At 36.1% G+C, this 26,547-nt stretch overlaps 1 protein-coding gene across 1 annotated transcript in view; it reads right to left on the reverse strand.

The window, feature by feature from the left end:
• The window catches only part of HMCN1 (hemicentin 1), a 460,484-nt gene that overhangs the window by 37,664 nt on the left and 396,273 nt on the right, over positions 1 to 26,547 (reverse strand). Inside the window, exons 87-99 of the mRNA XM_057725744.1 lie at positions 23,061 to 23,330; positions 22,317 to 22,487; positions 22,013 to 22,183; positions 14,188 to 14,358; positions 13,848 to 14,018; positions 13,060 to 13,230; positions 12,719 to 12,889; positions 9,556 to 9,705; positions 9,126 to 9,263; positions 7,925 to 8,046; positions 7,083 to 7,320; positions 1,551 to 1,613; positions 425 to 544 (exon numbers count right to left, since the gene is read on the reverse strand). Coding sequence (XP_057581727.1) covers positions 425 to 544; positions 1,551 to 1,613; positions 7,083 to 7,320; positions 7,925 to 8,046; positions 9,126 to 9,263; positions 9,556 to 9,705; positions 12,719 to 12,889; positions 13,060 to 13,230; positions 13,848 to 14,018; positions 14,188 to 14,358; positions 22,013 to 22,183; positions 22,317 to 22,487; positions 23,061 to 23,330 — 2,127 coding nt within the window. The remainder of the gene's footprint in view (positions 1 to 424; positions 545 to 1,550; positions 1,614 to 7,082; positions 7,321 to 7,924; positions 8,047 to 9,125; positions 9,264 to 9,555; positions 9,706 to 12,718; positions 12,890 to 13,059; positions 13,231 to 13,847; positions 14,019 to 14,187; positions 14,359 to 22,012; positions 22,184 to 22,316; positions 22,488 to 23,060; positions 23,331 to 26,547) is intronic.

The raw sequence follows: 26,547 nt of genomic DNA on the forward strand, positions 1-26,547 counted from the left end.
AATTTATTTATAAAACTAGGCTCTTATACAAGTTCTAACTTTGAAGCATACCTAGAACCTGATAGAAAGATGTATCTTTCTTTAATATTCCCAAAGTGCTTCCAAGATTGTGCAATTTACTTTTTTTATAACCTCTTCCTTCCTTCCTTTTATCCCTGTAAAATGAGTAAGGTAATAGTCCTACCTGCCTCTTCTCTTTGTGTTGTGGGCGTTGAGTGAGTCACTACAGACATCCCTGCCCACAGAGTGCCCCATATGAAGGCACTGTATGAGCAGTATTCCCTCATTCTTACTTCTTCAGTATGATGAAGGTGGGGACAGAAAGAGTAGGACAGAAGAGCACTGGTCTACCATGCTTTTCCTAGGTCAGAGACTGCCATGTCCACTGCTTAAATGTGTTGATTAGACTTTGCTTTGTGACTACCTTGACAAGTTCTTCCATCCGCAGCTATGGTGAGGCCTTCTGGGCAGGAGCAATAATAGGTTCCCATGGCATTATGACAGATATGGGAGCAGGGATTCCCTGCTGCACATTCATCTTCATCTGAAAGAAGAAACAAAAAGACCCAATTAGCAAGCAGAAGCCCTATTTTCAAGGAGTTATTAAAGCTGATGAAGAGAGTTGCTTATAGAGGCCAATGAATGAATCAAATATAACAGGAAATGCTCTAAGTGCCACAGAATGGAAACATGAAATAAAAGTTGATTTGGGGTCCTCAAATTATCTCTGAGAGTGAATAAATTGTTAGATTAATTCTAAAACAACAATGATGATAGCTAAGATATAATGACCATTTATTGTGATCTAAATGCTTTTTACCTACGTTTAACTCATTCCTCAACATTCCTAGGAGATAAGTATTTTTATTCCTATCCTCATTTGTATGATAAAAGTGAGGAACAAAGAGGTTAAGTAAACTGCTCAAGGTTACATAGGTCATTATTGGCACAGCTGGGATCTGAACCTGGGCAGTGTAGTTTCTAAAGACCACACTTTTACCACTATACTACATTACATTGCCTCCCAGCAAAAAGAAAGGCACCGTGTATGCCAACTTGAGCTCCTCAAGTCATTTACTTAGCTGTTTACTTATCTGTGACTCTCCTGCATTGGTACTTGGATGGCACAAGGCTGGTTTAGTCATTAGTCCTCTGCCCACAATCCAGATTGAGCAATTCTTGGGTTAGGTGACTTAGAGTTGAATTACTGCAGTTTCACATTCATGGCAATCAGGTAGCTAAACAAAGTCCAGTGTTTTGTCCCTGTGTTCACTCTACCCCTGTACTTGATCATGATCCTTGACTGTAGACTAATCAAAAGAGCATGGGCTTTGCATCTATCTTAAATTCAAATCTAGCTATGACACTAGACAGCCTAGTGATGTTAGGCACTCCACTTCTTTACATCTCAATTTATTCACCTATAAAATGGGACATTTATAAGACTGTTGTTATTCTTAAATATCAAGCAAAATGACAGTGAATGTCCATTAAATGGTAGCATTAACAGCTTAATAAAAATAAAAACAATCATTTATTCCTGTACTTACCAGTACAAAAGGGTCCAACCGAATCTAAGGCAAACCCAGAGGGGCACTGATTACTGCGATCTCCTACCATAGAGAGAAAAGCAAAGTTAACAGGCTTGTTAGAACACTAGCACCTTGTTCCTTCCCAGGATGATCTTCCCTGGGAAGATACGCCAAGGATGGAACACGTGACACAGCAAATGAATAGGTGAAAACAAGCAGAATGGAAAAGTTTTCCTGTTTCTCAACCAACAGCTAAATGAATCATAGTATAGAGATTGTTGGCAAGCAGCCACTGGAAGCAGATTTTCCTGGTAAATTGTTTACATTAATCCAAAGAAAATTAATCTTTGATAATGAAAAAGGATCCAAATCAATGTGAATGCCAGGCATAACCATAGGCAAAATCCTGTTCTTCCAGCCATTTACTTACTCTGTATGTTCTAGAAGTAGGATTGCTATTTTGAAGCCCCTGAAAATAATTTATGCCAGTGAGAAACAAACTCTAATAAAGAAGCCCTCTCCTTTTGTAGATCTCCTCTATTTGCATTGTGAAGAATCTAAGTCCCCCTACGTGTAAGCAAGTGTTTTCCTCCCCAGTAGTCAAAGCAAGAAGAAACAGGCATATCATTATAGCAAGACAATAGATTTAAGTTAGGTATCAGAAAAAACATATTAACAAGAATAGGTTAGGGAATCTCTTTGCTTAGAAAGTAACTCTGTTTTGACTAGTTGTAAACAATTTAGCAAGTATTTTTCAAACATAATTGAGATGCAAAAACTTAAATGAAACTTATTTTTCAAGTTACCAAAGTAATCACACACACATAGACACAGACACAGACACACACACACACACACACAGACACACACACACACACCCACACCCTACCTTAAAAGACAATCCCTGATATAATAGATATAGTAGATTTCTCTCAAGGGAAATTTTATTTAATTCATATAATATATTCAGTTCATATTCAACCTCTTAGAAACTATCTTAGATTTTCCTTCAATTCTAAATGAAACTATTTTTATTATTGTTTTAGGTGCTCTTCATAGAGGGAGTCTGGGCATTCATTAATTTTTCAGATTCATTCTACTTTGGAGAGTCTCGATTACAATATTATTTAAGCCCTGCTGAGAACATGAAACTGTTCAAAACTCTTTTACATATTTATATATTTGGAGGGTGAAAGAAACACTGCTCCAATGAAAATATTTCCTTGACTGGAAAGCTAGAGCCCTATTTGCTATTTCTAGGCAATCAAATTGCTTAAAACCTTGAAGAGAAAGCAGAGGCTCGTGATCCATTTCCACCCTGAGTGTAAAAATGACCTGAGAGCATCCAAGCCTTCCTGCACCTTCAAGGGAATGGGGACAGGAAGGAAGGGATAGAAACGTCCAGAGCATGTTGTTAAATGATTGTTGACGGTCATACAGTTCTGTGAGCTTCACACGCAGTATTCCATTTAAACCTCAGAACTCCCCTACTCCCATCATAACCAATTTTCAGAAGAATTTGAGACTGAGGTCATGTAAGCTGCTTAAAGTCAAAGAGCTAATATAATCTGGAGCAAGGATTTAGATGCAAGTCTGTGTAACTTTCAACCACTGAACTCAAGAATACAATTCAGGTGGTGATTATAATTCATGCTTCATTTTTATTTAGTTATTCATACATTCCTTAATGCAGCCAGTATGCTGTGTACAGCACTGTGCTGGGGACATAGTTGTGGAAAAATGTGTCACATAAACATAAGTTATCATCTGATACAAGCTTTAGATTTCTGGTTCTAAATGGGGAGATATCTTCCATGAGGTGGCATCTGGGAAGATTTTTGAGAGACACTATGGTTGTCATGATGATGATGATTTAATAGGGAAGCCTATTTAAATTTAGTGAGTGGGGCAGACCCTGGGGCAGGTTTTAAATACTGCAATGTGTGGGATGATGATGCAGGATGAAGATGTGTCTCTTGCCCTGAAAGACTGTCATGGAAGTGACAAAGCTGTTTGGAATTATCTAAGGCGAGAACCCATCTTCCATGTATTAAAAATTCTTTTGTGTGTGATTAAAATATACAATGAACTTTCTGGAAATGCAACTGTCATATAAATGGATGGTTGATTGTACATTGTTTTATTCAGAACATTACCAAGAATTACTCAATGTTTTTTAAAAAAATGACACTGGGGCTCGAAATATTGGTTCAGCCATATAAATACTTCTCTCTTAACTTTCAGTGTAGTAATGACTAAAGAGTTTCACATTGAAATACATATTTAGTTATCAATTGTTTTTCTTTTATTCTTTCTATTACAGTTACATCATGTTACTTTGAATTATATTATGCTTTTCTTTACGACATATTAGGGAGACAGTACAAAATGTTGTGTTACAGTGCTGTATAATTGCAGAAACTTTGAAAAATATAAAATTCCCTGTAACCTTATCACTTGAAACAAACTACAGCCACGATTTTGGTGCTTTTCCCTACAGTCACTTCTATCAGTATACACTTCAAAAAATTAGGATAGGCTCCTTTACTCTATAGACTAATACTTGCCAAACTTTACTGATCTTAAAATCTCTTGGAGAGCTTATTAAAAATGTAGATCCGTTTGGTCCTACCCCAGTCAGAACTGCCAAGGAAGAAGCCTGGGAATCCGTGTTTTTAACCAGTATAATTGTTTCCTTACAGTCACTGTGATGTGGGCAACCCAGGTTTGGATCATATCGTGTACTGTTTTTCAATGACTTATGTACATTCTCCTTTGTCACTTGTTTATAGCTATATTATCCATACCTAGAGCAGTGTCTACAGTAGGCACTCAACAAATATTTTTAAATGAATAAATAAGCAATCATCAGAATAACTTTAAAGGAATGTTTAAGAGTTTATCATATATCCATGCCATCATTTACATATTTACTTCTCTCAGGACATTTATTCTTGGCCATTTCTGTGATTTTCTTAGGGCAGACTCCTAGAATGAGATCACTAAAAAGATGTGAACATTTGAAAGGCCACTGATACATACTGTTTTCCAGATATGTTAAGTAAATCTACAATCTCTGCCGGCAGTGTAGGAGGGTGTTTGTTTCCTATACCTCTCCAATACTGAGTGGTTATCCTATATTTTAATCTCTGATAATGATAATGGAACCTCATTGTTTCAATTTGCATTTCTTTGCTTATTAATGAGGTACAGTTTTTCACATTCATTTTGTCATTATTTCTTCCTTTGTGAATTTCCTGTTCACAGACTTTATGTATTTTTCTATTGGGGTGTTTTCCTTTTTCTTATTGATTTTAAAGGTCCTTATATATACTAAGGTTAATCATAGTTGTCCATAATATGTAATGCAGCTAAATTTAAATATACAAAAGAAAAACTATATATCTTGTTTTTCTCCCAGGAAGTTTTAAAAATTTTATTTGTAGTTCAATTTATTTTTCTTTATTTCTGATATCTTCTGATTAATTTGTAAAATAACATATTTTATAACTATATTTTGAAAATCATTTAATTTTAAAGATATAAATCCATATAATTAAAAAAATCATATTTGTGAACTGACTAGTAGTTTCCAAATACCTGAGTAAAGACCAGTTACAAGAGAATCATTTAGGGGCTGTGTTAAGAACAGACTCCAAGGCCCTTATACTAGCTAAACCAAAATCTTTGTGCCTAGAAATCTGACCTTTCATCACGCTCTCTTCAGTTCTAATTGCATTGTAACCATAGCTCTAGTCTAGATCCAACAAAGAGAAACAACATGCTGGTCCAGCAACGAAGAATGCAAGCTTGCCCCCTGGTGGTCACTGAAAAAGAAATTGCAGGTACACAATTCTTGCAACTCACAGGAACAATATCAGCAACCAATGGGCACCAGATGTGATTTAAATGTTGTATAGTGTTTCTTTCTATTGTGGGACCTAAATTCCCCAACACCCTTAAAGAAACCATAAAGACCTTCAAGCAGTTTCAGGTTTAGAGGACTTACATGACTGGGTAGAAAGTGTACATGATTTTCAAAAATCATTTTAATTTCTCTAGTCCCAGATGATAAAAATTCATTTTTAACTAAATTCTTGTGCTAAGTTATCTTTTTAAAAATTATATGGAATACAGGAAAAAGTAGAAACAGAGGTTAAAATTTGAAAAGTAAGTATTATTGGGGAAAAGAAAACATAATTCTTCATTCTAGTGGTTCTTTTCGTTTGTCCAAGTTACCTTAACATTCATGACAATAGTAAAATGAGGTGGTGGTGACGACATGTGCAGGGAGAAGGTGTGGGGCTATGGGCTCCACTGGCTATGAATCTGTGATTAGCTCAAAAAATGTGAATATACTCCTACATTACTATGACCTCAAATTTGATGAAGCAGTTCTGATGTTGAAAAAAAGAGTCACATGCACAACTGATGAAAGCAAGAGTAAACAGTGAAAATGAATTTTAAGTGTGTGTGCCGAGCTTGATCTGCAAAATGATGATGGTTAAAATCTACTTGTATCTATTTTAGGAAAGCCAGCACAAGGCGAAACACATACATTCACCAGGCCACTCTGAATTATCTGAAGTGTACCCATGGGAGCCCAAAGTTCAAAGCTAAAGTCATTCAAACAGTTAACGTCTATAACATAACTACATGCAAGTATCTCCTAGCATCAAGACCCCATGGGATATGGAATGCTACTTGTCGTGGTGCCTCTTACAACTGAAAAGGAAGTCTCAGAGTATAGACACATCAAAGAATCACACATCATAGGGAGACTGCTGAGATCAAGGGAAAGTAGTGCAAAAATTATAATTTCCAAGAACAATAAATGACAGCTGGAATGCTGATGATTGCTCCCAGTTTTTAAAAGCTGCTTTTAAAATATGGAAACTTTTTCTTTTAAATTAGTAGAAGAACACATCTTTTTATAAAAAAGTTAATTTATTGGCTGTGTTGGGTCTTTGTTGCTGTGCACAGGCTTTCTCTAGTTACGGCACATGGGCTCAGTAGTTGTGGCACATGGGCTTAGCTGCTGCTTGGCATGTGGGATCCTCCAGGACCAGGGATCAAACCCATGTCCCCTGCATTGACATTCTTAACTACTGCACCACGAGGGAAGTTCCTGGAAACTTTTTTGACTAGTTTAGGTTAAGAGACACCTTTATATCACGTTTCAGGACTTAAAAAAATTCTTGTCAAACATAAGATTCAGAACAAGAACAAATGGACTTTATTACCCAAAGAAAAATCATTGACAGAGGCTATAGTTTTAAACCTCTCTGTGTATATAGGCTAGAACAGTAACAACTCTACTGTGCTATATGAAGACACCTATTAGTAAACCAAATGTACTAGAACACCAATTGGTTTGGCCTTACCACAGGACTTTACCTACAAAACATAAGCAACACACATGAAAAACCTGTTGTTATGGTCAGTCTATACCTTACTATCCTTATTTTGAATGGTATCAATGCAATTCTTTTACCCGTTTAGAAAGGACTGCATAGCATAAAGAGCTGGACTTTCCTTTAGTCAAATTACCTTTGGAAATTGAAGCATGTATTTTAAAACCCAGTGTCTCTTCTAACTGGTTGTAGGCAGACTCCACAGAGGATGCATGAAGTGTTTCTACCAGGAAAGGCATTCTTCCCCGTGCCTCATCATAGGAAACAGTGTGGTTCCATGTGTACGGGACACTGATGCCATCAACGGTGAACAGCCGGGTTGAGTAGGCATACAGCTGCCCAGGACCTGTTTGAACGTAGTCCTCCCTGTAATCCTAAGAAGGACAATGCAGATTTGAGAATCAGCATGGCTCATCCTATTTTTTTTCTTGAGGGTACTATGAGATGTAGAGTGAGATTAAAAACTTAGGGGCTAAAATTATAATTCTAAATAAAACTGTAACTGTACAGTAGCGTTCAGAAAATAAAACTTGAACCTTTTAATTGTAACTACCTTAGTTTCATAATATTAGTGTCATAGTTTAACAAGGGACTCAGTTGTAGGTCAAAAGTAAAGAAAAAATTTGAAAGGGTGATTGTTACCATTCTTTAATTTCTGGAATATGTCTATGGATGGTCTACAAAAACTTTTATGCAAGAATTACTATTCTCTTTGTCTACAGAAAGTTAAACAAATGGCTTAAATCAACATAGCTGTGATCTTGGTCCTGATAAGCAGGGTAATAAAACTACTAAGAGCTTATAAGACTTGTCCCTAAAGATTTTTAAACAAGACCAGATAGCCATTTCTAACTTCAGTGGTTTAGACATTTACTCCCCAAAGTGAACAAGGGAAACTACACAAGTTTTAAGATCTTTGACTCCTACTCTTATCATTACTCCAATAAACAGTGAAGGCAAGTTATCCTAGCATTTTACCTTCACAGTAACTTCAGCAGGTGACTGCAGCTGCAGGACATAGCCACTTACAACGATATCTACCAGCAAAGCACCATCCGAATCCAAGCCTCGGGCAACGTGAGTCATCCGCAAGATTTCTCCTGGGAATTACAATTCATTTATTTCAACAGCAAAAAAAAAAAAAAAATATATATATATACACACACACACACATATATGTGGTTTGTGTAAGCACAGAGCAGATTTACTTTATATACCAGTTCAGCTATGTTACTATACTTCAAACTTGATTAAACACAGATCATAGAATTAAATTAGCACTTAGTCCCCAAATTAAAGACTTAGGTTTATTGAATTAAGTTGATTCTAAAATCTCTTCTCCTGTGGCAAAAATGTAGCCTATGATTAGGTGAAGGAGTTCACACATTTAACTCACAAGCAAGTGCAGGCAGTTCTATAAAAATGGATCTACTGCCTATGAGAAGGGACAGACAGCTTGACCAGGCAGACTGGCAACAGCCACAAGTCTGGCCCCAGGGCTTTGTTCTTTGGATGCCTGAAGAAGTAGCAAAGGGGCATCTTCCTAGGTGGATTGCCATACAAAGACCCACATGTATTCTGGGCTGATTAAAGCTATACCCTCCCTCAGCCCTTCTCCCTTAAAGATCACTGCTGCCGAGGCTGACCACCTTCGAAGATGCTTGAAATGGAGGTCTATAAAAAGCTGTCTGCCTTTGGAGTGGGTCATAAATTGCTAATTCAAATTCATTAAGACTAAGGATAAAGCAAAAAATCTTTAGATTTGCTTGTTTTTCATTTCTATTTTTTGATTAAAGAATTCCTATAAGATATCCTAATTGAATCTCAGGTTCATAGACAAAAGCCTTTAATTAATATTAGCAATGACTCATCTTCCTGCTCTGTTTGGCCTTCAAAACCCTCTCTAGGATTTTAAAGAGAACAGATACAGGAAAGATGAAGAAAAGAAACTTTTAGGCTATTAAAAATCACTATACTATTTGAAAACACATGGCCTCTATGGACCCATGTCAGTAAAAGTTTATAGGAAAATGTAAACTTGCTTTTATTTCATTTATGGTAAGATGGCAACAAAACTTTGAAATTATCCTCTGTGGAAACATATTTTTCTTAACCACCAACTTTTAAAGCAATCATATTTCCAAGTAGTCATAGAATATTAAGTTCAGCTGATACTAACCAGTTGCAAATTCCACTTGGGTTTCTCTCTTGAAGATGGCATTGGTGAGGGTAAAGCCATTGACTGCTTCTCCTCTTTCCTTTGCTGTTGTCCAATAAATGGGATTTAGAATAGAAACTATCTTTCTCATTGCTGGGCCTAGAGGAAAAGGGATCAATAAGATGTCAAAGCAAAATATTTACAGTCCATTATTATTATTCATAGCATGTTATTCAAAAGGATGAATCCTAAATAAACTTGAATAACAACAAAATAAATATCAGTATCTCACGTGTCTTAGGAGTTTACCACTGGGATAAAACTAAGAACTATTATACTGATCACGTAGTAGTAGCACCCTCTAGAAATTTTAAGTGGAAATAATAGATGAAGAAGAATACATGTTTTTTAAAAAGAGGCTTATTAACAACTTTTATAAACAAAGACTCACCAAGACTGCGAGGTACATTGCTAATTTTGGCATGTATTACTCTAGTATCGGAGTTTGGGCTATCTGTTACCGTAGCGTTCAGGAAAGCAATTCCAAATTCAACATCATTAATACTTCCAATAACACTTCCTCTGGCTCGCTGGGGCCCACCTGTTGGGGGAAGAAAAAACATTCTTGGATAAGGAAACAATTTCATCATTACATGGGAGAAAAGAAAGCTAGTATTCAAAGACGCTCCAAATCTTCTCCCAAACATTTAAAAGACCATATGACATCTGAATTTAAGAGTGAAATAAATAAGCTTTCAAAATATTCTACTTTCATGTAACACTCATCATCTCACATAAATCTAGGATCCTTCCAATCTATGTACATCTCAGTATTATTTCACAATCCAAAAAATACATTCGACGCCCAGTCCCAAAGCCAAAATAAAGCATGTGTTTGGTGATGGTGATGAAATGATGATAATGAGAGTTTATTGAGCATGTCATGCACTACAGTAAGCACTTAATTTGCGTTAACTCTTTAAATTCTGGCAAACATCCTATAAGATAGTTTTAAGTAGCCACAGTTTGCAGACTAGGAAAATAAAGTTCAGAGAAATCAAATGATTTTCCCATGATTACACAGCTAGGAGGCAGTAGAATGAGGATATGAACACAGATCTGCTTGTCATCAAGACACATCTTCTTTCATCTACTGCCTCCTTCAAGAGAAGGAGGGGAAGGAGGGATCACCAACAAAACAGCTCCGAAGCCTTGTGACAGGTCACTGTCAACATAAATGTGAAGTATCTATGGGTTATTGTTCAGTCTTGAGCTCTAGATCAAGGGCTTACCATGCTCTTCATATTACATATATATTGGAAAATGTTTAACTTGAGAAAGATTTGACAAGAATGCTGTACTTTTAACATTGTTGCAAAATTCATACCAAGACAATTATGTTGAAAAACAATCATATAGTCTTTAAAAAGTAACCCTACATTTATTTTATGCCTTCTTTCCATTGTTCAACAAAATTGTTGCACAGAATCAGTGGTTAAAGGGTATATGCTTTGACGAGAGAGAAACATATTGGGAAGAAGCTAATGGTTAAAATTAAAAATATTCATGATTTAATGCCTTTTAAATGAACATATTTTAAAACAATCACTAGGTGTTTCAGATTTTGTTATCATGTATTATATACCGGGGAGAAATACAATTGTATTCAATCTGAGAAAAGTCAGTAAGTGTTTCACCATTTTAATTTGCATTGTTTTACTAGTGAGAGAAAACATTTTTTTTCACTTTGATTCACCCTTCATGTTTTGGATTATATTCATTTGTTCATCAATTATTGAGGATACAATGGTAAGAAAGAGAAAAAAAAAAAAAGACATGAAGCCTGCCTTCATAGCACTTATGTCTGAATAGGGGACATAAACATTAAATAGAATTCCACAAATGTAAAAATGAAATGTACTAATGAATAAGATATCTACTACTCAGGGAAGTCTGAGAAGAAGGTAAAAGTAGATTTGGAGATCTGATGAAAGTTTAGGTCTTAGCTAAGTCAAGGAAGGCAGGAGAAGGGCTTTTCTGGGTAGAGGAAACAGCACGTGCCACCCTTTTGGGAGGTGGTGGCTTGTTACATGTGAGAAACCAAAAGTAGAGAGCTTAGAGAGGGATGGGAACCATGCAGCAAGATGATGCAGGAAAGTACACAGTAGGTCCCGACCGGCCATTTTGGTTTTTATCCTTAGTCCTAAGCAGGGCGAGAGAAAGGTAAAAGGATCAATAATTTATTTGGTTCCCTGAAGGATCATTAATTTACTTACTTCTCCAGGTCATCACTAAGAAGCATGGCCTCCCATTTTGACCTTGATTCTCTAGTTTCACAGAGGAACTTGAATCCCAGTGCTCAACAGACGTCTCCTAGTTCTGTCTACCTAGTTGGGATCCTTCAAACTCTCTGCCAGACCCTGTAATCCAAACTGTCTGCCTATTTGGACTTCTTCTGTCACTGGGGCCCTGGTAGCATGAGAGGTTGGGCTACAAAATGTCTCAACTGAAATGAGACCTATCACTATGCCTGCATGTTAGAGCCTCAACATCCTTGGTAATCAGTGACATGTTAAGAAGATATGGTGAACATCTGACTGATAGATACGTGCCCTTGCAGCGTGCCTACATCTTACAAATTTTTTCATGTAACTGCTTTCACTCTGCCAAATGGGCCTTCTTGATTTTCAGGGATACTTTATTTCTAAAGCAATCTTAAAGCTTTGGAAAGTCCAATGGTATCTCAATATTTCAACAATGTGAAGGTGTTCTTTTCTGTCTTCTTATAGCACTTAGGAAGTCTGTCCTCTGAGATAAGTACTGTTAGTATCATTCACCATTTCTTGGGACTCCAATAAACTCTTTAAAGTTCATGAATTCTGACTTTGTTCCTTCTGAATTTTTGTGTCACTTAAAATATTATAATTTATTATAATATATAATAACATATATAATACATTTATATATTATATATAATTAATATAATATATATTAATAATATATTACATATTATATATATTAATATAATATATGTACTAAATTTAATATAAATATATTAAAATATATAAATATATATTAATATACATATTTTCATATTTATATTTTATATTTATGTTAATTAATTATAAGCCATGTTGCATGACTTGAATTATGGTAGTTGTACTCCCCCTAATCTTTTTCCTTGACCTGAATTTGCCCTATTTTACTGTGTACACTTATGTTCTCCATATGTCCATCTGTGAAAGAACAGCCTCCAGTTATATATTTCTATTAGATCTTCAGTTTCTACCCCACCCTCATTTTTCTGCCTGGAATCTCAGCCTGGCTTTCCCACTCTGCCACGCCCTTTTACCCCTCAAGCCCAGGACTGTTATGGGGCTGTGCAGACTATCTCCTTTTATAAGGGAGCCTGGAGGAGGGCAAGCAGAGACTAAACTCCAGCATGAGCTTTGGTGTAGAGCTGCACCAACGAGAGAGAAAAAAGTGCGCTTTTCCTAATTCTTCCTCCCAGAGTTGGCACTGTTTTGCAATTTGAGGGCTCAGAGTGACACCTTTTTTTAATTTGCTGAAAGTCTGTAAATGTGGTCCTGCCAAAGTCTAACTTACTTGCTTACCTGGGCATGCTTGTATATTGCATCTGGATACCTGAGTAGCATCTCCTGGGCAGGGGCGACCACTTTTAGATGGTACTGGATTGTTGCACAGCCGTTTTCGAGTCTTTTCACCTCCTCCACAAGAGGCAGAACACCAGCTCCAACTATGCCAGTTTCCCCAACTTCCATCCACTGTGAACAAGAGTGGGATGGTCAGTATTAACAAATTGGTTTTAAAATCTACACTTATGGTAACTCTGCCTATAACAATTTTCATTTTAAGATCTAAAATGATGGGCTACTACAAAGAGCACAAAATGAAATGCTTTATTTGTTCTACTGCCAGGAGTCGGGAAGCTCACCAGGACACATGTCAGTGTTGCATCTCTGGATCTGGGAGTCTGGGCCCCCACAAGCTCTTCCTCCATTGGAGGGACGAGGGTTATCACATGTGCGATACCGCCGCATCTGTCCCCCATTACACGTCCGGCTGCATACTCCCCAGCCACTCCAAGGACTCCAGTTACCATGAGCTACAACACAGAACCATTGGAGAAGTGCTAAAGAATGACATTCATCCCAAAAGCATGGAAAGACTCTCCAGGAACTGAAAAGAAACACACACATCTATAAATAGGCAATTTCCAAAGGCAGGTGGTTTGGTTGTTGGTTTGACTAGAACAGTATACATTCCAGTGACTGTGCAATTCCATTTAACCTACATTTATTAGGTCTCAGAGTTTTCCAGGAGCTGGAGGATAGGAATGAGAAAAGGTCTCTGAAGAGTCAAGCTGTAACATTCAGGATTCAAATACTGCTAAGGTCTAAAATTCTAGCTTGGTGACTAAATTAAGGCAGAGAGCCACCTGCTTGCCTCCATAAAAGAATCAACATCATCACCAGTTAACGTGGAAGCGTGCCCTAGTCCTTGCAGTCTGCAGCTGGTCCTATAGAGCACATGAAATAGGATACAAGCCTTGCCCATATAAATCAGTGGAATCTATGGTATTGGGCACAACAGCAACCATGCAGCATTTTGATCTCCTAAACCAAAGGTAGACAAATCAAGTAACTACTATAACTTTAAAGATTTAAGTCCATAATGAAACTTAAGAAAGTATAATGTTGACTCACTGTTTCCAACACTCACTTGGACAAGAGTCAGTATTGCAAAAGTCACTCTGCACATCACTCCCTTCACATTTGTAGCCTCCATACTGGGGAAGAGGATCAGAGCAGTCCCTTGTTCTTTGTCTGGCACCTCCTCCACAGGACACGGTGCAGGCACTCCAACTGGCCCAAGTGGCCCACTTGCCGTCAACTGAGTTAAAGAAAAACATATGTGCTTACTACTTAAAAATGATCACATTAAACCCTGGACATTGATAGGTTGAGTGATGTTCTTGTTGACACTGATTCTTATTGACATATTCCCTAGATCAGAGATAGGTGTTAATTTATTAAGGGTACTAACATTGTATTTATCTTACCTGGACAGTGTCTCTCATGGCAAACTTGCATCTGTGTTTCTGCTCCATCACAGTAGGGTCCATCAAACGATGGTGGTGGGTTATTGCACAGTCTTGTTCTTGTTTGGGTACCTTTCCCACAACTTACGCTGCATGTACCCCAAGGCTGCCAAGTACTCCATGCTCCATGAACTATGAACATCCCAAGAGACAGAGTTTCAAGTCATAGAACCATGTTTGTTAAAAAACAAAATTATACAAATAAATAACTCAGTAATGAGTTAAATTAGCCCAGAATCTAAAATGATTGAAATTGAACCAAAGGAGGCATAACAAATGATATTCTTCCTTTCCCCTCCTGGTTAGATTTTCATGAAAATTAGTGTCTATCAGGAAACTCAGAAGGCTACCTAGTGTCACAATAAATGCTTAAAATTATCCAGAGGGGTTATTTTATTAAAATTAAATTTAATCAAACTACTATACATAAATCAAATCTGAGCTTATAAACCTTAGCTAAGAATTTGTACTCTAAGCTCTGGGGAAAGCGGAAGGGACCAGAAGCTAAGAATGACAATTCTAGATGCAGTTACAGATAATACAAATGTCTCTATAATGATAACTTGGACCTCAGACTGCAAGGCCACATCTTTAAGCCTGATTCAGCTTCACGTTTAAAAAGGTACTTGGACCTTTCAACAGCAGGATGATTTGCACAGTTGTAACTCTTTGAAAAATTTTCCCCATTACATAATGTTCATGAATTAAAAGTTCTAAATAACACACTCACCTGCTTCCTAAACAACAGAAAAAACTGACCAGTACTTTCCAAGGAATTATATTAAGGACTTCCTTTTGGTAACTAACATATTACACCATCTGACCACAAGACTGGAACAAGCTTATGTTTCCTACCAGGTGCAAGGGCTGAGAATAAACAATGGTTTCTCTTATGTATAAGTCAGTATCAGGTCATACTTTTGTCGAGGGGTATTTTCTAGATGTGGGGCTCAAAAAGTTTGATGTTGTGGTCACCCGGTTTAACTAAGATATGAACCATAGGGCCTTAAGGTCTTGTCTAAATATTCTTTTAACTATAAGAATAAGTTGAAAAATAAGGAATGGAATTATCATTTTGTTGCTTTGTTTAGAAAATATTTTAAAACATCTTGAATTTGCTTTTATTTAACTGTTTCCTAGTTGAATTCACTACATACATATTCTTATACTTTGTAGACATAGGAAATACAGTCGCACAAATTTATTTCAGCTGACAAGAATCTGCACTAAAAATTATTTGATTAAACATAAAAGGAAAGAAGAAAGCCTTTAATTAAATGGCAAATATTACTCAAGACTACTTCTTTATTAATTCAGTTTACTGATGCTCCTAGTTCCTATATACAGACTATGGGATTTCAAAATTCTGCCATTCCAATTATTTTAATATGTTCTATTTTCAAGGCTGTTGGTTAACAGAAGCCTTTATCTCTTACAATATAAGGCCTTATGCTACATGCATTTTTTTAATTAATCAATACAGAAAACCCTAACAAAATTGAATTTCATGGCATAAAATGTGGTAGAGTTGAAATGTTTCAAAAGATGTGATGTTTCATAAAAATGTGAATGGAATGACAGTAAGAAGAAAGACGAAACCAGAGACGGCATAAAACATCATGGTATCTAAATCATACAAAAAAAGAAAACAGCTATGGAGGAATTAGTACATTAAGAAAAGTAAAATATAATAGAAGAGCTGGTTGTTACACTCTGTTGCAGTTCTGATTCTGGAAAGGTAGGAGAGCATGGTACTTATGAGCAGGGATTCTGGAGTAGATGCCCTGGGCATGAATAACCACTCTGCCTTTACTAGCTGTACGATCGTAGACAGGTAGTCTAGGATCTCTACGCTTCTATGTGCCTCGTTTCATCATCTGCCATATGTGGATACACAAAGAACCTACCTTATTAGGATAGGCATGATTAATAATGAATTGATAGGTGAAAAGTGCTGGAACAGTATAAGACACACAGTATTACATAAGTGAGAGCTCTGAGCTAGTACTGCTATTCTTCAAAGTTCTCAATGGTTTTCAGAATAACACTTTTAAAAAGCTCATTCTTTAAGTAATCTGTAACTATATATTTTCTATGACTGGCTCAAATGGCAGCAGGATGGCCCACCCCAGAAGATACCAACCTTGTTTAGAGGGGGGATTGTCAGTTTAGAAATATCTTCTAACTGGGGGAGGACAAGATAGGCCTAAAATATCAATTTGTACCAGAAAGTAGAAGTGTTCATGGAATCATGGGGACATGTGAAGAGGATATTGAAGCTAGCCTCAAGGGATCTCCACCAACCAAATCTAGGACAATTTGTGCATCATGATAAATGATGACATTATGCATTATAAACCACTGAATGAAGTGATATTTGAGTTCCTACTGATATAACTGAAAAAAAGGAGAAAGAGAAAGAACAGTTCTTTCTTACAATAGAAAGCCAACAGTAATAGATGTAGGAGATATGATGGAGTTAGAAATAAATGTTCTGTAATATCATAGCAATAACTAATTTAAAACAAAAATAAACCATAGATGCTAAAACTAGTAAGTAAAAGGATGATAAGAAACAAGAAGTTTATGAAGTCTTAAAGTTTCCTTACAAAATACTTACTATTTACAAAGGTAAAAATAGTAACTACACAGTGGAAGACACTGCTTTAAACAAGTGAACAAAGTTAACATCACCAGTTTGGGGCAAATTCTGATATCATATGCCATCTGATATGACACACTGAGAACACAGAATCATTTCTGTGATGTCTCTGCCAAAATGGAAAACCTGAATCTAATCATGAAGTATCAGACACATCTAAATGGAAAACTTTTACAAAATGGGTAGCCTGTACACTTAAAATACAGCAAGGCTGTAAAAGATAAAAAGTGACTAAGGAATTATTCCAATCCAAAGGGACTAAAGAGACATGATCCATAAATGCAAGTGTGATCCTAGACTGGATCTTGGAATGGGAAAAAAAGTTATGAAGCATATATGACTGGATCAATGAATAAAATCTGAATGTGGACTATGGATTAGATAATACGATTTATAATAGTATTGTATTAATGTTACATTTCTCGATTTTGATAATTGTGTTCATGAAAGAGAATGTTCTTGTTTTATGAAATAGACACAATTGGTGAATCTGGGTAAGGGTATACAGAAGTTCTTTGTACTATTCTTGCAACTTTTCTATAAGTTTGACATGCTTAAGCATAAATTTTTACTAAAGGAAAATCTCATCAAACCATGTGAGGCAAAAACTAACAGAACTGCAAAGAGAAATGGGTGAATCCACCATCATAGATGGAAACTCCAATACTCCTCTATCAGAAATGGACAGATCCAGGAGGCAGAAAATCAATAAGGAAATGACTGAACTCAACAACACCATCGGTCAACTGGATATAGTTGACATCTATAGACTACTTCATCCAACAACAGCAGACTACACATTCTTCTCAAGCTCACATGGAACATTCACCAAGGTAGACCACATTCTGAGCCATAAAATATACTTTAACAAATTTAAAAGAATAGAAATCATATAATGTTAGCTCTCAGACCACAATGGAATCAAGCTAGAAATCAATAACAGAAAGATAGCTGCAAAATCCCAAAAGAGGTGGAAATTAAACAACACACTACTAAATATAGATCAAAGAAGAAATTTCAAGAGATATTAAAACTTTTGAATTAAGTGAAAATGAAAACATAACATCAAAAGTTGTGGGATACATCAAAAGTAGTTCTTAGAGGGAAATTCATAGCATTGAATGCATTTTTAGAAAAGAAGATCTAAAATAAATTATATTTCCAACTTAGGAAACTAGAAAAAGAAGAGCAAATTAAATTCAAAGTAAGAAGAAGAAAAGAAATAGTAAGAATTAGAGCAGAAATCTGTGAAATTGAAAATAGGAAATCAATGGATTAAAAATCAATGAAGCCCAGAGTTGGTTCTTTGAAAAGATCAATAAAATCGATAAGCCTCTAGCTAGGCTAACCAAGAAAAAGAGAGAGAGAATACAAATTATTTATATCTGAAATGAGGGAGAGAGAGGGCATCTCTACAGAGCTTATGTATACTAAAAGGGTTAAAAGGAATACTCTGAACAACTGTTTGTCTGCAAATTTGATAGCCTAGATGAAATGGACCATGAAATTGAAAAATGAAATTGTGAAAGACACAATTTTGCTAAAAATCACACAAGAAGAAGTAGACAATATGAATAGGCCTATATAGTAAAGAAATTGAACCAATAATTAATAATCTTCCATAACAGAAAGTACCAGTTCCAGATGGGTTCACTGCTGAATTTTACCAAACATTTACAGAAGAAATTATAGCAATTCTCTACCTTTTCTTTCAGAGGATAGAAGCATAGGGGCTACTTCCTAACTCATTTTATGAGGCCAGCATTACCCTAATGCCAAAACTGGACAAAGACTTTATAAGAAAAGGAGAGTATAGGCCAGTATCTCTCATGAACATAGATACAAAAATCAACAAAATATTAGCAAGTTAAATCCAACAATGCATAAAAAGAAAATCTCTTCTGTCTCTAAGATTATGACATACTCCCTGAATGAAAAAGAGTATCTTAGGCTATTTGCCCCTTTTGCAGTGGTATGCTGATAAATATTTAACAACCAGTTCTCTAGGAGTAGGGAGGAAAACTCTGATTTATAGCATCTGCAATTTTTGTGGTGCAAAACACTCCCACTATGGCCAATATCTACCTACCAATGTGATGGCACTAAACTCTCAGTGGGAAGAGATACACACTCGCAGTGGCTGGATCCAGAACACCACTGACAATATGCCAAAATAACAGCTAAATTCAATCAATTTCGGGCCTGGGAGATAACCAAAGAAAGTGTAAAGAACAGTAAGCCAATAGAACAGTGAGCAAAACAGCAATAAGCCAATAGTTACTCAACATGAAGAGAAAAAAGAACCCTGACATTTGTTTTAGGACATTTACAAATATCATTTAGCTTTTCATTATATAGATATCATAGCCGACAAACTGTACAGATTGCTCTAATCAGGTAATTCTCGTTCTTTTACTTTGATATATTATGCTATTATAATTAGCTTTCTAATTTTTTAAGATTAAAATAATATTTAATTTTTGTAATGCCATAGATGCTCTGAGCAGCGAATCAAGATACCCAGGATCTAAGTGAATAGGCTTGGGAATCAGATTGACCTGGGTTCAAATTCTTAATTCACTTTTAGTAGTTATGTAACCTCAGTGAATTAATTATCATATATTTTCTGGATTTTAGTTTCCTGAACTGTATAATTGAGTGCAATACCCAATGCAGAGGGTAACTATCTCATTGTTGCTTGTCAAATCCCTTTTTCAGACCACCTCAGCTAAGACATCTCTCCCAGCTATGCTCTATCACTTCAACTCTTTGAGTTTGTTCTGTATACTTATCAACATCTGAATGACATTCTCTGTTTATCATTCTAATTCTAGCAATTAGGACCATGCCTTGAACACAGAACGGGTGCTCAATAAATATCTGTTGGATGAATGAATGATTAAAGGAATGAATTAACAAATGAACAGTCACTCTTCTATTCCATATGATTTCTTTGAGGCTGTCAAACAAGAAGCCCTGCCGCTCTTGATACACAGTGGGCAAGTAGCGCAAGCTGGCTCTCAAAGCAGTATCCTTCTCCCGGATTCCCTGAGTTCAGAGGTGAGCCTGAGACCCAAACAAAATCAAGCAGGATTTTTTTCTCAGAGGCCTACATATTCTGAGGGGGAGGGGGACACTTTTTTCCTCTGAGGCCTTAGATTATAAGACCCCTGTAAGCCAGCTGCCAGCAGTCATTTTTCCCACCACCTGGAAAGAGTTTAATGGAGAATAAACCAAAGAAAGGGAAAGCAGAGATGAGAGATAGAAAACATGCTAGTAAAAACATTACCCAAATCCTTGGATTCAATCATACCTGAAAGTAGAATTATCTATGTAAGCTTAGTATTCAAGTTTGATTTCTGTCACTTTAATCTGAAAGAGCTCTAATATTCTAGGCCCAGAATATTCCTGTAAGAATCTTTGCCCGAAACGGTTTTGCCGCCAACTAATTGGTTATAAGGCAGTTTTGCTGTGAAAGATAAAATAACTTTGATAAAATCAACTGACAATTGATTTCAACCAGTTGATAGTAGTTTCACTTCTCCATTGACTCAGTGCTCCCATTTTTATATTATATACATCTTAAGCCTCATAATGGTCTATACAGTGACAAGCAGATGTGAGGGTCTTAAAATAGTAGATGATAACTATGGACGTTGACTGGATAGAAAATAGGGTGATAAGAAAACTTACTAGAAGTGTGAAATAAGAGAGTGTAAAGCCAGACTGCATACTCTATTAGATGATAATATATCAGTTTGCAAATCCTTTGGTGAGCACAAGCATCCCTCTTACCTGTCAAAAGCAAAAGTATACCTAGCTATGGCAAAGGGGCAGCTAGTAATTCTTAACAGTCTTCAGGAGCATTAATTATCAATTTCTTAGCTAATTTAGATACTACAGGTTGCTCTCTAATGCTGTCTTTATCAAATTTATCAAACAATATTAGAAGTTGGAAGCAAAAGAACCAAGCTCCTCTTATCCCAACAAAAGGAAATGGTTACGTGATTCCTGATGAGTTTCTTGAAAATGGTGAAAATTTTAGCTCTTTTATAGTGGAGAACATGATGTAGACAGAATTTTGGTATTTGGGATGGAATCTGGCTTAGATGATTTGGTGAAATATAAGGACTGAGCATGGAACATTTAAACGTAGTCTAGATACGTATGACTAGATACATATGTTACATATATTGATAAGAAATAGCAGCATCCCTTGTCTGTTCATTTTATTTCCAGGGATATCTGAAAAGACTTATAGCAGATTTTTTTATATCAAAAAGAATTTATGTCCAACATAAGATCCTGAATCCCTAATGATAAACTTTGAGAAAGGAAGTATCATTGTTTTCCAAGATATACCCCAACACAACTATAACCGGAAATCTACACACATTTTAAATTTTTTCAAATATTTTCTGTAATTTCATTTTCCTTAAGAAAATGTTTAAAAAAATTTTGTTTTTAATTTTTCATCTTTCATTATATCCTTTTATATATGTCCCTCTTTTATTTTATTTTTATTATTTTCACAGCAAAATTGTCTTATGGCCAATTTAGTTGTGTGGCAAAACTACTTGCAGCAAAGATTCTTACGGTAAAGTTACCCAAAACCCTAAAATACCTATGTTGTAGGGTTGTTTCACAAAGTCAAAAGCAACATGTAGATAAAGTACTGAACGTGTTTTCTAGCACATGACAGCTATTTAGTGAATGGTAGCTAGTATCATTTTACTCCTTGCCAGCTGTGTGTTTCTGGGCACATCTTTCACCTCTCTAAGCGTCATTTTTCCCATCTGATAATGAATGGCTGGATGAGCTGCTATCTAAGGTCCTTGTTATCTGTAAAATTCCATTAGTTTGATGAATTCTACATGATTAAAAACACACCACAGTTTGGAGCCCTTTATCAGGTTCAGTTAAACCAGGTATTTGACTTATCACTGACTAATGTCACACCTCCACAAGTTCACCCATTAGACAGCATTAAGAACACAGAGACTGCATATATTCATGGGTTGAGGCCATAACATTTTTTCACAATAAAGAAGAAAAGGAAAGGTAATTATCACTCCTTTGTAGGAGTTAAAAAGATGTAAGTTTTGCTTATCGGTGGATTCTCACCTGGGCAGGGCCTAATGTTGCACATGATGATCTCCACAGCATTCCCTTCACACGGCCGCCCACCATGTTGAGCTGATGGATTATTGCAAATTCTGGTCCTGGTTCGGTTGCCGCGTCCACAGCTCCTTGTGCATTCCTCCCAAGGGCTCCATTCTGACCAGTTTCCATCCACTATCCAAAGGTGGCACATCACACCATCAGATATATTTCAATTGAAAGAACTAATACTGAGACAAGCCACAGTGAGGGAACAGGAGTGAGTATCTATTGAACCCGTGCCTGTCCGCTGAGTAAAGAGGTGTACCTGGACATAGCTTATGCTGACAGCTTCGCGTTTCTGAATCCGATCCCTGGCAAGGCCTCCCACCGTTGGCTGGAGAGGGGCTGTTGCACAGACGACTCCTCTTTTGGATGCCTTTTCCACAGGTAACACTGCAGGATCTCCAGGCCAACCACTGGGAAAAGCCACCATGAACTGCAAGTAAAATATTGTACTTGGTATCTGTTTTTTGTAAATAAAAAATTATAAGTCAGATTTCATTTAAGATATGTACTGGGTCTAGCGCTGAATCTATGAAGGCAGAGAAATTGCTTATGGAAGCCCTTCTTACTGTAAAATTGAAACCTAAGCATGAGAGAATAACTTCAAACAGTTAACTAGAGTTTCTTCCCAGCTCCAGTCCTGACTCATTTGGACATGGCTGCTGAAAGAGTTAGCAACCAAGAAATTTACATGCTGTTTACCTTTGGGAAATAAATCATTCTTTAAGGCAAAAACATGCACTGATTTTTGAGAATAAGTTTAACCTAGTTTTGAATACAAAATTCAGTTTGGGATTTTGAATTATTACCTTGGTATTCTGCAGCTCTCATCTGATTGTTTTAGTCCCTTCAGTTTGTGATGTAATTTTTATCCTATACCTATAATCTAGAAGTATCTTAAGGGTGAAAGAGACTTGGACTGAGATGCTTAGTGATTTTTATGATTTGGTTCACCCCAGGTGCTGTTTAACATGAATATTCCAGGGTGAACAAATATCACACTCACCTTGGACTGTGACTGGCACTCTGACAAGGACAGAACCCATCAAGTTTCGAGCAACACATTCATACTCAGATGTATCTTCTTTCTGAGCAGCAGCGATATATAAAGAGTTGTTGGACAACACATTAATTCTCTCATCCCAGGGGATAGAGTGCCCTTGACGGGACCATGTAATGGTTGGATGAGGCTCTCCAGTTGCCTGACAATTCAAGATGACTTTGCCACCAGCATTAATAATAGTTTCTACTGGCTCAAGAGTGATAACAGGAGGACCTATGGAAAAAAGCACATAGTATTTCTTAGCTTTTGTGGGATTATATTAACATTTTAAGTCATATTATATAGTCACATTATTTTGGAAAAAAAATTAGGCTGAGTTTTTAATACACTGTAGCTTCTCAACTGTTAAGGTTGCAATTGTCATTGATAGAATGTTTTATTTAGTAAATGGCAAAAATCTAAAATCCCCAAGCAGTCTAGCCTAGAGCATAGGCTCTACAGTCATGCTTTTTGGATTCAAATTCTGTCTCTGCTCTTTACTACCTTTTTGAATTATTGTGTCCTTAAAAATGGTCCCTAGTTCAGAAGATCTTGTTTGACTCGACTAAGATGATGTAAGCAACAAAGTAAGCACATGATATTTTTAGTACTATTGTTATTATCATTGCTTTTGTCTGTGTTTTACATGGTGATCATTCAGTTCTTTCCCTTACATCATTTTTGTGGTAAAGAGTCATTATTAACTTATTCTTTCATCAGTGGTCATCATTTTTTAATAAACATATATTAAGGACCTACTTTTTGCCAGGCATTGTGCTAGATGCTGAGGGCACAGATATAATTTCTAGCCTCAAGGAGCTAATGGTCCACTTATAAGACAGACAAATAACCAATTATTGAGCTATGCTATAATATACCTATAGAATTTAGTAATAGAATAGGTAAATGTGTGGTAACATGGGAGCATAAACAATTGTGAATCAATAGATCAAACAAAAGCATGCCACTGGAAATGAAGAGGAAAAGGAAATATTCAAGAATTACCAAGAAAGTAGGAGTGATAGAACTTAGCCATTGAATGGTATGGCATACAGGGAGGAATTGATGACTGCAGGGTTTTGATTTGGGCAACATAGTGTATCTTTGGGCATTCCAATAGAACACAACAGAATGAACAGATTTGTTGGGAGGGAGTGAGGAATGATGATTTGCACCCATTTCGAACTGCTGAGCTTGAGATACCTGTAGGACATTCAAGTGGAGATGTCTAGACTGCAGCTGGATATTCATATCTAGAGCTTAGAATAGAGATACAGGCTAGAAATAGAGATCTGTGAATCTTTCATGATTGGATAAAATTGGTTCAGAAGTGAGTCTAAAATGAGAGGAAGATTCAAAGACAGAAACTATTGCAACATTATTATTTAAGAAATGGACAGAAAGTGAGCTTGTAAATGATACTCAGAACTGATCACAGAGGAAGGAAGAAACCCAGGAGAAAATGGTATCCTAGCAACCAAAGGGAATTTCAAGAAAGAAGGATAGTTTAACAGTACCTACAATGGATGATAGCTGTTCAAATTAAGTTATTGTTAAGAATGTAAAAGGAACTGTAAAAAGCTGCTCACAGAATGTTTTTCTTTATACTGGCCTACAGTGTCAAGAAAGATAGAATATGAAAGACTTCACGGAGAAGAAGCTTGAACTGAATTTTTAAAAATGAGTAAGATTACAAATAGGAGAATGTAGACTCCCTGGAGAGAAGAAAAGAGCATAGAGATGGGTTTAGCCTTGAAAGGATGATTCACGCTGGAGAGCAGTAGCGTGCAGGTTTTAAACATTTGGTTAAAATCTTAGAAAATCAGAAGGGTTTATGTTTGAATAGGTAAGCAAAGGGGAGTGTGCTTATTTTTGATAGAGCATGATGGGATGACAATGGTGTTTTAGTGAGACTGGACTGAATGGTGGAATGTTTTGCTCAGTGAGAGGTAATGCATATCAGATAATTCAGGGCAGTGGCTGTATATTATAGATAAGGAAGTATATCTGGAATGATAGAACAAAAAACAAAAATAGAAGTAAAATGTGTTTTATTATTACTACGCTAGTATTTTATGTAAAGGTATCACTAACGTTGTCTTTTACAAAAGTAACTATTTCATTCTGAGGTTTGAATCCCTCACTGAGTGTTATTAATGTGTTATTCATACATATGTCCACACCATCCTACAAAATTGCCTTTTTACTTGATGTTTACATTAACATCACTCTAGGAACTTTCAGGGCTGGGGCTTTTCCTTCTCTCTCAGTGTTCAGGTTACATTATGTATTTAATAAACTGTTGTTGAATAAAGCAAATGTTTCAGATTAATCACATAACACTAAATAACAATATAAAGAATAAATGAGCTTGTCTGTTCATATTATTATGGTCAAAGAAAGTGTTAGATAAAACTTAGAATCTTAATTTAGATTCCACATTTGAACATTTCCACTTGCACATAAGGCTATAAATTAATTCAACAATAAAATCCCATATGTACATCTTTCAAAGTTGAATTAATTCTGTCAGTCACATAATGAACAGTTAAATATGAGCATTTTATCTAAATGAAGACATTCCTTCAGGTGTTTTAATCTTAGTCTTAAACAAATTATATTTTTGGCTTTTTTATATCCCTCTTTTAATGAATTTATTGTCAGTACGTAGATGAGTAATTGAATTCAGCTTTTCTTAAATTCGGTCAGTGGAACACTCTTATAGGAGAGGTTAATCGTTGGATGCCCTACTTACACTCATCCAACAAAGTGGGGAGGGAGGTTTCATGGAAATAACATTTTTTGGGGGGAAATATAGAATATTATATCCTCCTCTTGTTGAGTTATAACTCACATCTGCATATTAACATTTCTGGAAATATCTGCAGTAAAGAAAACTGGTGCTCCTAAGCAGAGCTTGACATATAGTAAGTGTTCTTTATATATTTAATAAATGAATAAACTTTATTTTTTCTCAGACTTACTTGATCATGGCACTCTACATTTTTCCTAATGACATCCCACAAAGTTATCATTTGATAGATATGTATTTTAATAAAACAATGTTTTAGCAAGACAGAAACAACCTGGGTGTCTGTCAACATCAAAGGATGAATGGATAAAGAAAACACAAACACACATATACACACACACAAAATAGAATATTATCCAGTCATAAAAAGAAGGGAATCCTGCCCTTTGTGACAATATGGATGGACCTGGAGGGCAGTATGTTAAGTGAAATATGCCAGACAAAAAGATAGAAATAGTGTGTGCTATCACTTACATGTAGAACATTAAAAAAGAAAAAAAAGTCAAACTCAGAGAATAGATTGGTGGTTGCCAGGGCCTGAAAGGTGAGGGGTATGGGGAGATACTGGTCTGAGACATACAAACTTTCAGTTATAAGATGAATAAATCCCAAGGATCTAATGTATGGCATAGTGACTCT

Source organism: Hippopotamus amphibius, chromosome 3 (assembly GCF_030028045.1).
Source record: "Hippopotamus amphibius kiboko isolate mHipAmp2 chromosome 3, mHipAmp2.hap2, whole genome shotgun sequence".
Taxonomy (NCBI): Eukaryota; Metazoa; Chordata; class Mammalia; order Artiodactyla; family Hippopotamidae; genus Hippopotamus; species Hippopotamus amphibius.